Genomic DNA, 17,973 nt, shown 5'->3' with positions numbered 1-17,973 from the left:
AACAAATTTATTGAGTTTCTACTCTAGAATAGTTGATAAAGTACAAGAGAGAGAGGGGATGGGTTGACTGTATTTATTTAGATCTAAAAAAGGCGTTTGATAAAGTACCACATGAAAGATTACTATGGAAGTTAGAGGAGAAGAGTGGCTTAAAAGGAAGCACATTGAGATGGATGAAGAATTACTTAAGGGGGAGAGAAATAAGGACGATAGTTAAAGATATGAAGTCCAGGTGGAGAACAGTAGACAGCGGAGTGCCACAGGGGTCAGTATTGGCGCCAATACTTTTTCTCGTATATATAAATGACATGCCAAAGGGAGTGAACAGCTACATAAATCTGTTTGCGGACGATGCGAAACTGTGCAGAGTCATTAAACAAAAAGAGGATTGTGAAATACTACAGGAAGACTTAAACAAGATCTGGAAATGGAGCAAAAAATGGGAGACGGAATTCAATGTGGACAAAAGCCATGTCATGGAAATGGGAAAAAGTGAAAGACGACCAGTGGGAATCTATAAGATGGGAGATGGAGTAGAACTAGAAAAAGTAAAAAAGGAAAAGGACTTGGGAGTAACAATGGAAGAAAATAATCAACCGGTAAGCCATATTGATAGAATTTTCAGAGAGACGTATAATTTGCTAAGGAATATTGGAGTAGCATTTCACTATATGGACAAGGAAATGATGAAGAAATTGATAAGTACCAAAATAAGACCTAGATTGGAATATTAGAAAATTAGAGAGACTACAAAAAATGGCTACAAGAATGGTTCCAGAATTTAAAGGGATGACATATGAGGAGAGACTAAAGGCTATGGATCTACCAACCTTGAAGCAGAGAAGAGAGAGAGGGGATCTGATACAAGTTTATAAATTGATTAACGGAATGGATAAAGTGGATAATGAGAAACTGATCCTTAGAGAAGAATATGACTTTAGAAGCACAAGATCGCATAGTAAGAAACTAAGGAAGGGACGATGTCTGAGAGATGTTAAAAAATTTAGTTTCCAAAGATGTGTTGAGACTTGGAACAGTTTGAGTGAGGAAGTGGTGTCAGCAAAGAGTGTACATAGTTTTAAAGAAAAATTAGATAAGTGTAGATATGGAGACGGGACCACACGAGCATAAAGGCCAGGCCCTGTAAAACTACAACTAGGTAAATACACACACACACACACACACACACACACACACACACACACACACACACACACACAACGGAATGGACCAAGTGGATAATGAGAAACTGATCCTGAGAGAAGAATATGACATTCGAAGCACAAGATCGCATAGTAAAAAGCTGAGAAAAGGAAGATGTCTGAGAGATGTTTAAAAAATATAGTTTCCTGCAAAGATGTATTGAGACGTGGAACAGTTTAAATGAAGAAGTAGTTTCTGCAACGAGTCTGCATACTTTTAAAGTAAGATTGGATAAGTGTAGATATGGAGACGGGGTCACACGAGCATAAAGCTCAGGCCCTGTAAAACTACAACTAGGTAAATACAACTAGGTAAACACACACACACACACACACACACACACACAAATGATAGGAGTCTTTTTCTTAGAATATGTGTATTTTTTCTGCTGTAATGGCCTCCTCACTCAAGCCATGCCAGATATCCACAGTTTTAAGTGGAAAACTGCTTCTTGATGTCTCTTAAATATTGACTCTTCCCAATCTTCTTTGAATTCCCTTTCATCCATCTAGTTTTGTCTTCTTTCAGCAACCCCAGGTCTTGCCTGTCTATTCTCTCAATGCAGTTAACCAGTTTGTAGTATATTGTTATTAGATCTCCTGTTTCTCTTCTATTGTGCAAAGTTGGTAGTCCAATTTCCTTCACTCTCTCTTAATAGATTAGATCATTCAGCACTGGTACCATCTATGTCGCTGTCCTCTGAATTCCTTCTTACTTTATTTTATCCTTCTTAATATGCATAGATCACACCACTGCAGTGTATTGTCACCTGGGTCATACCATGGTAGTTGTGATTTTCTGCATCATATTCTTATCTATGTAGTGAAATGCTTTCCTAATATTTGTTAACATCCTGTATGCCAATCCAAATTTACTGTATATTCCTTTCTGGGGTCTGCATATGTTGAATAGCCACTCTCAGGTCTTTTCTTCCCTACTCTCCATTGTGACTTCCTCCCCCCTTTTTTAATGTCATACAGGTCTTCTTTTACTCTTACAGTAAGTCCCCGCACTTGGCAAATTAATTAGTCTGGTGAAACTATCGCCAAATGTAAATTTCGCCAAGCATGAGTTCTTTATACCATATAAATTGCCAAAAAATGCCTCAATCAGTCTTTGGTCATTGCCGAAGTCCCTCTTTTGACCCCTAAAATACTATCTTTCGAGCTGAAATAAAATCTTTTGCCTTCACATATTAGACCACATGTACAAAACAGACCAATAAACAATAAATAAAGCTAATAAGATATGATATAAAGGCAGTAACTCCCTTTTTTCCACTCATTTCCCTCGCCCACTTTTGTTCTTGACGCCACCACCAATGTCCTTACCCTCACTGGTACTACCTGTTGCACTGGTAGAGGCCATGTTGGCAGTAAATTGCCAGAATTTGTTCTCACTCTAGCAGAACAGAGGGTAGCACAAGCAAAATGGCTGAAGGGGACTCTCACACTGTGTTCTGATAAGTTTAGAGAAAGCCGAGAAGCGGCCGAGTCACCACGAGTCTCCGCCTCGTCTGTGGCCGATCTCATCTCTGCTTTTATCTTTTGGTAATCCATGTAAGATTTCACTTTATGCACTACAAAACAATCCTTTCTTGGGGGCAAGGTTTGTAAAAAGCTAATAGAAATGTTGTTTTGTGAACATAAATGCATATATAAGACAGTAACACGAGAGGTGGTGTTAGCAGCAACCTCAGAGCAACCTGATAGCAGCCTGGTCACCGTCCCTCCAAGCATTCCTGGATGCCATTTCGTGGCAGGAGGTTTCTGACGTTAAAGTTTCTTGGATCCAGTTCCTGGCAGCCAATGAGCACTTTTAGGCGGGCTACCAACATCCACCTGCCAACAGCAACGAATCTTTGTGGATGCTATTTTACGAAGGTTGGTATGTGAGCAGGAGGTTGCTATGGAGGTTGTCTGTACCAACATAGACAACAACCAGCTTCTTGGATCTGGCCCCAGGAGCGCTAGAGACAGAGGCGGGGAGCCAGCCAATCACAGCGAAGCTGCCGTGTTCGGTCCCTCACCTGGCAAATTCAAACCCAGAAAATTTGCTAAAACGGATGTGGTTTTACGTTATGCGGACTTTTTGGTCTAACTTTATATAGTACGTTAAACCGGAAATTCGTTAGACGAACGTTCGTTAAGCGGAGTATTACTGTACAGGCAACTCCCGCTTAACGGAGGTTCACACAACAAAATTTTGCTACAACAAAGGTTTCCTTTTACTACCATCTGCTCGTTTAACGAACATCAAACTCACTTTAACGAAATTTTATCCAGGTAATTTTTTCCAAGTTTGAAAGCCCCGCCGTATCACGCAAGCCGACAGGCTTTTGAATACACCAGCACCTCTCGTGGACAAAACGTGCACCACTCACTCCCCCAGTTATCTTTGGACTAAAGGAAAAACTTATGCCAATTAGACACAAAAGAGAAGAATACGAGGTAAAGCAATCTGAGAAAGTATTGATGGATAATGAAGAAGAAGGCAAGAGATTGAGTGAAGAAACTGAAGAAGTCTATAGACTAAGGAAATATGAGGGGGAAATACATGTCCGTTAAAGATTGGAATAATATCACAAGCAGGCGCTGAGGAAATCCTGGCAGGCTCATGGAGGCTGGGAAGGAAAGCAGCATACAAAAATGAATGATTGAGACATAATCTAAATGAAGAGGAAAGTGTTAAACTCAGGCAGCTATGGGAAACAGCCAAAGAAAAAAAACTTAAAACACACCAACAGAGGAGAGGACAAGCTACTGCTGGTAGGTCATAGACATGAGACTGAGGAAGTGGTACACAAGGAGGGAGAACAAAAGTGAAATAAGTATCACTGTAGAAAAGGAAGAGTATTACAAGTAGCATACACAAATGTAAGTGGTATTTTAATGGTAGAAATTGAGTTGAATGATAATTTAAGAGAAAATAAGCCTGATATCATGGGATTAACTGTGACCAAGTTGTATGGAAATTTTGAAGCATTGGATATTGGGGGAAATAGTTAATATATATGGAAGAAGAATAAAGAAACAAAAAAAAATTGGGGGAGTGATGCTACTTGTAAAGAAAGAGCTGCAGGTGGATGAAATAACTTATGGAGAAGGGAGTGCTGAAGTGCTGCAAGCAAACTCATTGTTGTTCAGTGCCTCATGAACTCAGTTCTTTTGTCTGTCCACTTCTCACCACTTCCAAATAACTATCTGGCTTTTGTGGTACAAATTTTCTTCCTGTTTTACATTGAACATATCTTTGTCCTTTACTAGAAATAAACGTGAAACTTCACATCATGTCTTTTACTATAAGACTTCCATGAAGTTAGACATTCTGAGCCACCAGTACATATTTTTTTTATATAAGGAGATAAGAAATATGAGAGGCTGCAAGAAAGTATCAGGGTTTACACATGACTTTCCCCAACTGTTAACTCTTTCTTGGGAACTTTTTCTGTTCATATATGAAATAATGGAGTACACTGCATATATAGATATTGTTCTGTACCCTTGTGATCAAAGTAGAATCAGAAGCATTTTGTCTTGCGTACTCCTCTCTTCTAATTGGCAGTCTTCATCCTACCTGCAGGATTGTGTCTCTTGTTGTCTTCTATCACTTCTTTTGCATGAACTGCTCTACTGTTCTTGCTAATTACATGTCCCTTCTCCCTTTCCATAGTCTGAATGCATAGGATTCAGTTCTTTCAGTTCTATTCTATCTATTTCTCTAATGAAAGAGTCAAACAGTAATATCAGTCCTTTATCCCTTTTACTAATAGAAACTGGAAATCTTCATTTGCTTCTGTATGTATTTCCTCCTATTTATGACTTTAATGCCGTTAAGAGAGATTTTATGATATGCAATTTTCAGACTAGCATTTTCAATGGGCTCTCTCTCTCTCTCTCTCTCTCTCTCTCTCTCTCTCTCTCTCTCTCTCTCTCTCTCTCTCTCTCTCTCTCTCTCTCTCTCTCTCTCTCTCTCTCTCTCTCTCTCTCTCTCTCTCTCTCACATTTGTAATGCCCATAATTTCAGAGGCTGTCATATGTAAAAATTTGTATTTGTGTATATTGTTCCTTCTAATTAGTTTTTCATACATTCTAAGAAAACTCAAAACATCTCTGTTATTATTCTTTCTTTTTTATTCTTCTTCTCCCCTTGGCTAGCTTTGTTCCGGATGGGGTTGTGAGTTATCAGTCGCCCCAGGATGCTATTAATTAGTTCGTACCTTCTTGCTGTAGGTAAAGTCACTTGGTAGTGTTTCTGTATTTTTTCAGGTGAATATTAAAGGTGAATGCAACTTATGTATATGTATATAAAATTTGATGCAGAGTTTTTGGGAGAGAAGAATGTGAGGAGATGCAGGACAGCTTTTGTCTTGGCGTGGTCACACGTAGCACCCTCACAAGACTCTGTTTAGGCTGGCCCTCAGAGACCTGCGTGGCTCAAAAAAGTGCTGACACCAGAATTTATGACTGGGCTTGCTACATCCACTAAACATGAATATATCGTTTAGTATAGTCTTCTAATTTCATGAATTAGGTAAAGGAAAGTTACTTATGTATCAGAATAATACATGTTAAGATGTATTACATAAAGGACAAACATGCAAATCACTTATATGATATAATGTAGATGCAGCCAAACATGTCGATGGCACTCGAAATTGGTTGTGGAAAGTTCCATCATACTGTGACATAGGGTGGTGTGATCATGTCTGCCCCACCCATGTGGAATGCTGAGGTGCTAACACTTATACAGACATGTATATATCCACATATATTAATGATTAGAGAATTAATTACAAGTATGATGATACAGACATGTATATATCCACATATGATAATGATTAGAGAATTAATTACAAGTACGATGTATGATGATAATGATTAGAGAATTAATTACAAGTACGATGTATATTACTATGTGACACTGTTACAGCTTCCTTCATATGTGAACCAAAAGAAAGAAAGAAAGAAAATATCACTTAAGCATCACATATGTAATCCATTCTTTACCTAGGCATCTAATAACTTGTATTGTTTTACTTAATTAATAATACTTTTTAGCTTATTGCTTACTTAATATATATGTTATCTACATTAATAGTACAGTATATTAAAAGTATGTGTGTGTATGAGAGAGAGAGAGAGAGAGAGAGAGAGAGAGAGAGAGAGAGAGAGAGAGAATTGTGACACACCTCCTGCCATGTTTATCAAATACTTTTCCAAACATTATTCAAGCCATTGCTTATGATCTTTGTTCTAAGGTGCTGGAAAATCTCCTCACATTCACACTTGAGCCAGGAGAGTTGCCAGAGCCTCATCACACTTCCTGGTAATGCTTTCAGTTATGGATTTAAATGCAGTTTATTGTTTTGTTCTTTGCATTTGTTCTTTTGTATTCTTTTAGTGTTACTCTCATTGCTTCCTCTTGTTTGATCTTTATTTGTTTTCTATACATCCTTATACTTTTTATTTTTCTCTGATATATTTCTTTTAGGTTTCCATCACTGGCCTTCAGAATAGTACTGTGCTGGAGAGAGTAAGTGTTGAAGTCTTAGTGGTGTGTAGAGCAGTTGTTTATAAGCCATGCCTGCTGAGTTTGAGAGTTATTGTACTGAATCAGGCAGAGTCAGCATAATGTAGTTATGTATCATAAACACATGCAGCTTATCTCTCCAATGGTGTGTGTGTGTGTTTGGGTATGCATGGATGTTAGTTGTATTTTATACCTCGTGGTGAGCAGTTATTTGAAGCTACTCCATCCTCCTCAGGATTATCCATATTTTCACTCATATCCATCCATATATCCATCCACAGTGTCTAATGACTGCACAAGCTGCACATTGAAATCAGGTTCTTTCATTTATACATTCTAACTTTTATCATTGTGAAATAGTTGGCTTAGCCATAAGAGTTAGTCCATGTATACTGTGTGCACTTACACAAGTGTCATTATTGTTAAATTTAAGTTGGAGTGTGATTAAATGTTTACTTACTTGGATATTCTCTTCACCACAGGTATGGCAACATCATATCAACAAAAGCTATCTTAGACAAGAACACAAACAAATGTAAAGGTGAGTGTCCTCACTCAATACCCTGGTATGTAAAGCATTGTTTGGTTTCAGTAACAAGAGACTTTATTATGTGCTTACTTACTTTTTTTTTAACATACTTATTTGCTGTGAATTTTACTTTTATTCAAATATAAGATATTGTACCATATGTTGAGTGTTTCAGGTTCTTTAGGTGTATGTATTATGGAAAAATAATTATGGTCCATATCTTTCAAAGGAATATGTGATAGATAAATGGCTTGATTTTAATGAGTGATATATCAGAAGAGTGCAAAAAAAAAAGACTATGAATAAGGAATCTAGGCACTACCCTTTCATAACAAATTAAGGTTCACCATACTTAAGTACTAAGGCAGGGATGCTTCAACAGGCTATGGGTTTGTAGACTTTGAGTTGCCAGCTGCAGCAGACAAGGCAGTTAAGGGTCTGCAGGCCTCCAACATCCAGGCACAGATGGCCAAGCAGCAGGAGCAAGACCCTACCAACTTGTATATTGCCAACCTGCCACCTCACATGAATGAAGCAGAGTTAGAGCAGCTCTTAGCACAGCATGGCCAAGTCATTTCCACACGTATCCTCAGAGACAACAATGTGCAGTCCAGAGGTGTTGGCTTTGCGAGGTAAGGATTGAATGTGTTGTGGACTTAGAATTATCTTCAACAATCTTTTCATTTACAAATGAAATTAACCCATTTCTAACATGTTAAATTATTTTTGAAAGTTATAATGCTTAACAGAAGTAATATGTTTTACTAAATTATGTATTTTATTATTTTAAATGAAATTCTATCATATATGGGAGACACTTTTATGTTATGAAATATAGTTTGAAAATTTTTCAAAAGACAGGCCTGAAAAATACTGTAAATATTTTAGGTAACACCTTCATCATGAACTCATTTTTTTAAGTGAAGCTGGGAACCAAACCATCTCTATTTAAATTTATGCATTGCAAATTTTATTGATTATAGTGGAGACTCATTACTCGAATGTCAAAAAACTCGAAATTTTTAATACCCAAACACAAAAGTTTGATTTAATACTCTAAAAAATACCTCATTGTTAAATGTCCACACACATGGTTGTAAACAAAGGCTCCCTGGTCTCTCCCTCTCCTCCATCTACCAGTTGTGACTTGTGCTGCTGCTGTGATCAGGATACCATTCTCCTGCATTCTATGTGTAGTTTTTCATTTATAAACTTATATTAACACCAAAGCCTTATTAGTGGTGAAAATATCTGGTAATCAAACGGCCGCACATTTGGTCGTATACAAAGCTCTGTCATCTCCCTTTTCACAGCCACCACTGTACCGTTCTGATACCGTATTACTGGTAATGCCGGTAATACCACAATACTGGTATACCAGATGCCGGTGCGCATCCCTAGTCCTGCTGCAGTGTTGAGAAAACAACATTCTACTATATTCTGATGGTAGTTTTACATTTAGAAATTTATGATGGCACCAGAGGCTTATTAGTGATGAAAATAAGGAATCTGGTGAGAGTGCAAGTGTTAGTGAGCCACAGCACTCCATGAGTGGATTCACAGGAATCACACCAGGAGAGAAATTACAAAGACGTTTTCATGGCATTATCCCAACCATTAAAGATGTGAAATGGCTCATGTGTTGCAGTGCTACCACTGCCTAGATCATTGTGTCGTGATCTGATCTGTTGCACAAATGTCCTCCCGTCACCTCCCTGCTCTTCCCCACCCTTCTTCCCTCCTCTTCTAAGTTATCCATCACCAGCAATGAAAATATATATATATATATATATATATATATATATATATATATATATATATATATATATATATATATATATATATATATGTGTATATATATATATATATATATATATATATATATATATATATATATATATATATATATATATATATATATATATATATATATATATATATATATATATATATATATATATATATATATATATATATATATATATACAGGCAACCCCCGTTTAACGAAGGGGTTACGTTCCTAAAAAACACTTCGTTAAGCGAACCGATTATAACAAGTTTAACCCCTGATTTGAACTTCCATTGAGAGTAAGCAAAGCGAGAGTGCATCATAGTACAGTAAAAGGTTTAATGAAAGTAAAAATTATTAAGTTAAACATTTAGGTAGCTTAATTTAAGTCATTATAATATACACTAATGCATGTATGTAGGTAACTTTATAATGTTGATGATCTTAACTTTATGAAGGTAGGAACAGTGAAACGGGAAAGACACTAACCGGCAACCTGTGGAATGTAAACAAAGTGCGCATCATTGTACTGCATACAAAACTTATGTACCACATTTCCACAAGGCTTTCCATTTTATCCACTGTCTGATGACTTGAAAATAGAGACAGTATAATAGGGAGTCAAAATAGTGGCCAGCACTGCTATAGTTTTCTGGCCTCTCGTGTCTGTGAATAATATCTAGCTTCATTTGGAGAGTAAGAGACTTCCTGGTCTTCTTACGAACACTAGGCCAATTGCAGGGCATTTTGGTGGTAAGTTGAGCTAGGGAAGACAAACTGCTGCTGACGCTGTTATGTTTTGACTGGGGAGTGAATGTTGTGCGTGTTGTCCACGAGAGGCTTGATCTTGATCTTGATCTTTATTCTATAGGTGTTCCAGGGTTTTTCCTGAGGCAGGCCTTAGTACCAGCAGCTCCTGGTGTATTCAAAAGCCTGTCAGCTTGCGTGATATGGTGGGGCTTTCAAATTTGGAAAAAAAATTACCTGGATAAAACTTATATATATATATATATATATATATATATATATATATATATATATATATATATATATATATATATATATATATATATATACAGGCAACCCCCGTTTAACGAAGGTTCACACAACGAAATTTCGCTACAACGAAGGTTTCATTTTACTACCATCTGCTCGTTTAACAAACACCAAACTTGCTTTAACGAAGTTTATCCAGGTAATTTTTTCCAAGTTTGAAAGCCCCGCTGTATCACGCAAGCCAACGAGCTTTTGAATACACCAGGAGCTGCAAATACTAAGGCCTGCCTCAGGAGAAATTCTGAGACATCTGTAGAATCAAGATCAAGATCAAGATCAAGCCTCTCATGGACAACACGCACCACATGACGGCGTCAGCAGCAGCTCGTCTTCACTCGTTCAACTTACCACCAAAACGCCCTGCAATGTGGCCTGGCCTAGCGTTCCTAAGAAGACCAGGATGTCTCTTACTCTGAAAGAGAAGCTGGATATTATTCACAGACACAAAAGAGGAGAGAAAACTATAGCATTGCTGGCCACCATCTTGACTCCATCTAGTGTCTCTACTATTTTCAAGGTCAGCAGACTATTAAGAAGGCTGGTGAGACTGTATCTTCCTTGCAAGCTAAAAGAACCACCTGAACTCGTGACTCTACACTAGATAAAATGGAAAGCCTTGTGGAAATGTAGTACATAAGTTTTGTATGCGGTACAATGATGCGCCCTTTGTTTACATTCCACAGGTTGCCGGTTAGTGTCTTTCCCGTTTCACTTTCCCTCCCTTCATAAATTTAAGATCATCAACATTATAAAGTTATGTACATACATACATTAGTGTACATTATAATGACTTAAATTAAATTTAACTCCTTGAATGTTAAACTTCATAATTTTTACTTTCATTAAAACTTTCACTGTACTATGATGCACTCTTGCTTTGCTTACTCTCAGTGGAAGTTCAAGTCAGGGGTTATAATCTGTTCGCTTAACGAAGTTTCGCTTAACAAAGCGTTTTTTAGGAACGTAACCCCTTCGTTAAGGGGGTTTGCCTGTATATATACAGGCAACCCCCGTTTAACGAAGGTTCACACAACGAAATTTCGCTACAACGAAGGTTTCATTCTACTACCATCTGCTTGTTTAACGAACACCAGCATCAGTAGCAGCTTGTCTTCCCTCGTTCAACTTACCACCAAAATGCCCTGCAATGTCGCCTAGCATTGCTAAAATGACCAGGAAGTCTCTTACTCTCGAAGTGAAGCTGGATATTATTCACAGACATGAGAGGCGAGAAAACTAATAGCATTGCTCGCCACCATCTTGATTCCATCTACTGTCTCTACTATTTTCAAGTCAGCAGACTCCATTAAGAAGGCTGGTGAGACCGTATCTTCCTTGCACGCTAAAAGAACCACCTGAACTCGTGACTCTACAATGGATAAAATGGAAAGCCTTGTGGAAATGTGGTACATAAGTTTTGTATGTGATACAATGATGCGCCCTTTGTTTACATTCCACAGATTGCCGGTTAGTGTCTTTCCCGTTTCATTCTCCCTCCCTTCATAAATTTAAGATCATCAACATTATAAAGTTACGTATATACATACATTAGTGTACATTAAATGACTTAAATTAAATTGCCTAAATGTTTAACTTCATAATATTTTACTTTCATTAAACCTTTCACTGTACTATGATGCAGTCTCACTTTGTTTACTCTCCATGGAAGTTCAAGTCAGGGGTTAAACTTGTTATAATTGGTTCGCTTAACGAAAATTCACTTAACAAAGTTTTTTTTTAGGAACGTAACCCCTTCATTAAACGGGGGTTGCCTGTATAAGGAAGGAGTAAAAAAAATTGTACCTGTTTAAAGTGTTAAGAAAAAAATACATGCTTAGTACAATGCTAGATTCATATAAGCTAAAAAGGCAAAAAATAGAGCTTGAAAGAAGCTCGTAAAACAGAGAAATGACAATAACAGACGGCAATACAGGGATGTGAGAAATGAATATATTAGAGTAAGGAAAGATTAAGAAAAAAACTTTGAGAAAGATGTGGTGAATAAAAGCAAAGAGAGCAGATGTAATACTGGTATTTAAAGGAGGAAAGGCAACTGAACCACTAAACTACAGATCAGTGTCACTTACAAGTGTTTTAGGGAAGTTGTATGAAATAATTATCAAAGAAAAATGGGTTAAATTTCTAGAAGGGAAGCAAGTCATATCGAACAGACAATTTGGGATCAGGATAGGGAGGTCATGCATATCAAATTTATTAAACTTCTACCCAAGTTATTGCAGGACTGGAAAACAGAGACGTATGGGTGGGCAAAGTATACCTGGATATAAAAAAGGCTTTTAATAAAGTCCCTCATAGAAGACTACTTTGGAAACTAGAGAACAATGGAGAACTGCAAGCAACTTTGATAGAATGGACAAGAACTTATTTGAAGGATAGGGAAATGAGAACTGTGATCAGAGATACATACTCATCTTGGTGTAAAGTAACTATTGGAGTGGCGCAAGGGTCAGTGTGAGCCCTCATTATGTTTCAGATTTATGTAAACGACATTCACATTGGGGTAAACAGTTATATAAATATATTCACTGATGATGCAAAGCTGCTAAGAGTTATCAAAACCAGGGAGAAGTCTGCTGTTACAGGAAGATATAAACAAGATCATTGAGTGGAGTAGGAAGTGGAAATTGGAGTTTAATTCCAAGAAATGTCACATAATGGAACTAGGAAAGCGCAAAAGACTGGTATATATCTATTTGATGGAAGTGGTACAAATAATGAAGACTAAAGAGGAAAAAGAACTGGGAGTGATCATATAGGAAAATCTGAGCCCTGAATAACACATAAGCAAGATATGTATTTGGATTATCATATAAAATGTTCACTAATATACAAATTTTCGTTAAGCGAACCAATTATAACAAGTTTAACCCTGACTTGAACTTCCATGGAGAGTAAACAAAGTGAGAGTGCATCATAGTACAGTGAAAGGTTTAATGAAAGTAAAAAAAATTATGAAGTTAAACATTTAGGCAATTTAATTTAAGTCATTTAATGTACACTAATATATGTATATACGTAACTTTATAATGTTGATGGTCTAAAATTTATGAAGGGAGGGAGAATGAAACGAGAAAGACACTAACTGGCAATCTGTGGAATGTAAACAAAGGGCGCATCATTGTATCACATACAAAATTTATGTACCACATTTCCACAAGGCTTTCCATTTTATCCATTGTAGAGTCACGAGTTCAGGTGGTTCTTTTAGCGTGCAAGGTAGATACGGTCTCACCAGCCTTCTTAATAGAGTCTGCTGACTTGAAAATGGTAGAGACAGTAGATGGAGTCAAAATGGTGGCGAGGAATGCTATTAGTTTTCTCGCCTCTCATTTCTGTGAATAATATCCAGCTTCACTTCGAGAGTAAGAGACTTCCTGGTCTTTTTAGCAATGCTAGGCGAAATTGCAGGGCATTTTGGTGGTAAGTTGAGCGAGGGAAGACAAGCTGCTACTGACGCTGCTATTGTTTTGAACAGGGGGGAGTGAGTGGTGCGTGTGTTGTGTTGTCCACGAGAGACGCTGGTGTATATTCAAAAGCCTGTTGGCTTGTATGATATGACAGGGCTTTCAAACTTGGAAAAAATTACCTGGATAAAACTTTGTTAAAGCAAGTTTGGTGTTCGTTGAACGAGCAGATGGTAGTAAAATGAAACCTTCATTGTAGCGAAATTTCATGTGAACCTTCGTTAAGCGGGGGTTGCCTGTATTTCTGTAAGAATATTTCATATTTCCCTTGTATTGTCTTTCTGTATATAATGTTTCTCCACTCAATACCAGCAAAATAGATTCTTAATTTTTCAAAATCCACTCTTGCATAATTTAATTTCTCTCCTTTGTAGTCATCTCTGTAACTTATCCCATCCTCCTCCTGGATTTGCATCTCTAATGTCACATGATCACTTCTTCCCATTGGACTAAGGTATTGTATGATTGGAGGTGGCTCTGGTTTCTTTGTGAATACTAGGTCAAGCAACGATGGTTCTTTCCCCCTGTACCTTGTTGACTCCTCCACCCACTGATCCATTGCATTAACCATAGTCATCTGTAACACTTCCTCACTCCACTGTCCATTATTATCCATTACTTCCATCTCTCTCCAGTTAAAGTCTCCAACTAAAAGTATTCTTTTATCTCTTCTTACCATGTTATCTAGGCACTTAATCACCTCTCTTTATATATCTTTATGTTCTTTAGTTCCCCATTTCTCTTATGTGGCACGTATGTAACTATGATTTTTTCTCTTCTTCAATTCCTCTGTTTTGATTGTTACTCCCATTACTTCCACTTTGTACTCTCCATATTGCACATCCTCCACGTATATATTATCACGATCCATTATAAGCACTCCTCCTCCGCCATTATCCTTCCTGTCTCTCTTCCAGCTAGTATATCCCTCCTCTTTGAAGTTAATATGGATCTGCTCTCTTAGTTTTGTTTCAACGATGCACATTACATCTGGCTTTTTCTCTTTCAAATAATCCCTAACCTCCAACATGCTTGATAACAACCCATCTATATTAGTATAAGTCACTCTAAATTTCTTGCCTCCTCCACGACCTCCTTTTACTTCCGTAGGTCCCACTTCTTTAGTGTCATATCCAGAACCCTTCAGTAAAAATTTTTTTTGTTCAATCTCTATCCTTTTCTCATTTTTTTCCTTAGCTTCACTTCTTAGCCCTTTCTCCTTTTCCCTCTCCTCTAGGTTCATATCTCTTTTTATCCATATATCCTTGTGTTCAGTATTATCGGCCAGCTTTCCTTTCTGACCCATAATTTCCTCTACTGTCACTAGGGATCTTATTCTCACTTTCATTGGTCTCTTACCCTTACACTGTATCATCCTAGTTTGATCACTTCTTCCACCTCCTGGTGTAGTTCTTGTGTGCTGTCTTGAATTTGTTTGGATTTTTCTTTTCTTTCATCCCAAAGATTAGTCTTATCCACTCTATCTTGCACCAGGTCTTCTTTCTCTTTGATTACTTGAATTACAGTGATTTTCGTGATTTCCAGGAATTGTCTGTTAACAACCTCCAAAAATTTATCTTTCCTCTTCCTGTTCCTGTTTCCATTAATTTCGTAGTGTGTGTGTGTGCATGTGTGCACAATGTATGTACCTATTTGAATACATTACACAGATGATATCAACTCTTGGTGGTCATTTTCAGATAAGTAATCCCTCTCTTTATTGTCATTCACCTATTGTAGCCTCAGTGGATCACGGATTTTTATGAATTTTCAGTTTAAATCAATGTTGGGTTTCTGCGGTCGATTGAAATTTAGATTTTCATAAAATTGGATGATTTTTGTTGAAATAAGCATTTTCTAGTAAAAATCAATAAACTAATGATTAAAAATGAAAATATAGTACAATACAGTACAGTAGTGTACTTGACACATTAATTTTTGAATTATTAAGCAAACTATGTAGCGTACTGCAGATGACTAAACATAGAATCGCCTACTCTGTATAAAAAAAGAAGCATGGGTGATGTCAAGGTATGGCTTAGTCTTCCCAGATGATTTTGCACATGCCACACTATTGGCCAATAGAAGGGACACAACCAATGAAAGCATGCTGTTTCATGCACACATCTGCAACATCTTTGTATGATGTAGTGTGCTTTTGTTTATTTTCCTGAAAAAGGATGGATGGTCATTAATGACGTTAAATTATAGATTGGCCATGTGCAGTGTGATCGCTTATCCTGATTATAAATAAAATCTTGCCTTTCACCACCTGCATATAATGGATTGCCAACCATGATCTTTTGATTAGATATGCTGACATTCCAAGTTATTGTTTTTCAGTATAAGGACTTCATTCTTATACAATATTGCAAGCTGGAGAGATTCATCAATGGGAATGTTTCAACACATTTTCTCAAGACAGATTCTTATTTTGCTATGATTAACTTCCCCAAAAGTCATAATAGAAAGTCAAAACTATTCAAATCCACATTGCAGTGGCATTTTGCGTAAAATTTCAAGATCATTGTTTTTATATATGTTTTGTATCTTTCTTTTAGGGTGGTTCAAGTGCCATCTTATATACCCAAATGTATGGTGTTACATATTTCAGTGTATTTCAGAGTACATATATATCTACTTGGTCATCTCACTGATCATGCCAACCCATCCACTTCTTTAATTTTTTCTCTTTAGCAGTCCTTAGGCAAGTATTTGTAAGATGTCATCAGTGATCTCTAGAAGTATTGAGTGATAGTAAAGATAAGAATTCTAGCTGTAATTAGGAAACAACCAGCAGGCTTGTCCCAATGATACCACCAACACTTATCTTACTGAACTATCACACCTTAAAGGCAATTTCATATAGTTGAAAATTTTTTTTGTCCAATATGAACAACAATCCAAATTCAAAATATTAGTGTTAAGTCAAATTCTATGCATTTTTTTCTGCTTAATGGTTTGTGTATGGTGACATTTTACTTTAGGTGTGATCCTGGAATGAATTATCACAAAATGCATATATTTTAGTTGATACTGACAAATAGACATAGGAAATCATATCCTACAAGAAGCTAGGCTTGTGATATGAGGATACTATTACTACTGTAAGTTGCTTACATTAGGATTTCTGTGATTTTTACAGTCTGCATATATGAAATTTTTGTATCATAGTGAAAATGAGCACATCAAAGTGTTTATATATTTGTGTGATTTGAGGAAACTGAGGCACAAGTCATTTCATGAAGTTTGCTGATTTATATTCTTTTGACATATTCTGGATATGGATATCCACTTACCATTTGTAATTCTCATAATGAGACTTGGTCAATTTTGTTATTCCAGAATGGAGTCTCGGGAGAAGTGTGAGCACATTATTCAGATATTTAATAAAAAGGTGCTGCGAGGAGCCAAGGAAGCTTTACTCGTCAAGTTTGCTGATTCTGGGAACAAAAAGCGAAACCAATATAAATCCAAGGATCCGGGCAACTGGGAAAGACCTGAAGTAAGTTGTCAAATGTATTTATTCAGATTTATTCAGTTTTGTAAAATACAGTTCCCTTCCAGTTTTTTTTTTTTCCCACGTGTTTGTGATTCTGCTAAAGAAAGGATAGCACAATGTATTAGCATTGAGGCAGCCATCTGTTGAAAAGATTATCTATATGTCTTGCAGTATCGGTGGATAAACTTTCCTATGAGGATTAAGCAATCATATAGATTGAAAAAAACTTAATTCTATCATGCTAAATTGAACTCCGGAAGTTTATAGCTTAAGGAAACACAAATAGAAAAGTTAATTGTAAGAAGATTCTTCTCTCCACAGCCCATACAAGTGTATGAACACCAGTCGTCACTTCTCACTCCCAATGGGACTTTGATGCCTTCAGTGGCTCATGGTACGTTCCGGCATTACCCCCAGTCCCAGGTGCCCCCATATCCCCTGCAGCCCTTCTACATCATGCAGCACACAACCCACCCTCACATGGATGTGCCTCCGGTCAGTACCTCAGCTGCACTGCTTCTCTCTCTCTCTCTCTCTCTCTCTCTCTCTCTCTCTCTCTCTCTCTCTCTCTCTCTCTCTCTCTCTCTCTCTCTCTCTCTCTCTCTCTCTCTCTCTCTCTCTCTCTCTCTCTCTCTCTCTCTCTCTCTCTCTCTCTCTCTCTCTCTCTCTCTCTCAGAAATGACCGATACAACTCGGGAAGTTATGAGTTGAGTGAAAAGAATGTTTGAGATGATTTGTTGCAGCATTATTATGCAAGGGACATCTCAAAGGAAAGATATACAGTGGTGCCTTGGAATACAAACTTAATCCATTCAAAATTTTGTTCTTACTCCAAAACGTTCTTACTCCAAAGCATAAAAATACTTGTATTCTTATG

General features: G+C 37.1%; 1 protein-coding gene across 8 annotated transcripts in view; it reads left to right on the top strand.

Moving 5' to 3' along the window:
- The window catches only part of LOC123520116 (RNA-binding motif, single-stranded-interacting protein 2-like), a 221,726-nt gene that overhangs the window by 161,209 nt on the left and 42,544 nt on the right, over positions 1-17,973 (top strand). For all 8 annotated transcript variants that reach the window (XM_045282042.1, XM_045282044.1, XM_045282041.1 and 5 more), the window contains 4 exons: positions 7,218-7,276; positions 7,647-7,896; positions 16,940-17,099; positions 17,418-17,591. In XM_045282042.1, coding sequence (XP_045137977.1) covers positions 7,218-7,276; positions 7,647-7,896; positions 16,940-17,099; positions 17,418-17,591 — 643 coding nt within the window. The remainder of the gene's footprint in view (positions 1-7,217; positions 7,277-7,646; positions 7,897-16,939; positions 17,100-17,417; positions 17,592-17,973) is intronic.

This window comes from Portunus trituberculatus, chromosome 46 (genome assembly GCF_017591435.1).
Source record: "Portunus trituberculatus isolate SZX2019 chromosome 46, ASM1759143v1, whole genome shotgun sequence".
NCBI lineage: Eukaryota > Metazoa > Arthropoda > Malacostraca > Decapoda > Portunidae > Portunus > Portunus trituberculatus.
The sequence above is the reverse complement of the archived record's forward strand: the minus strand, read 5'-3'. Positions and strand labels throughout refer to the sequence as shown.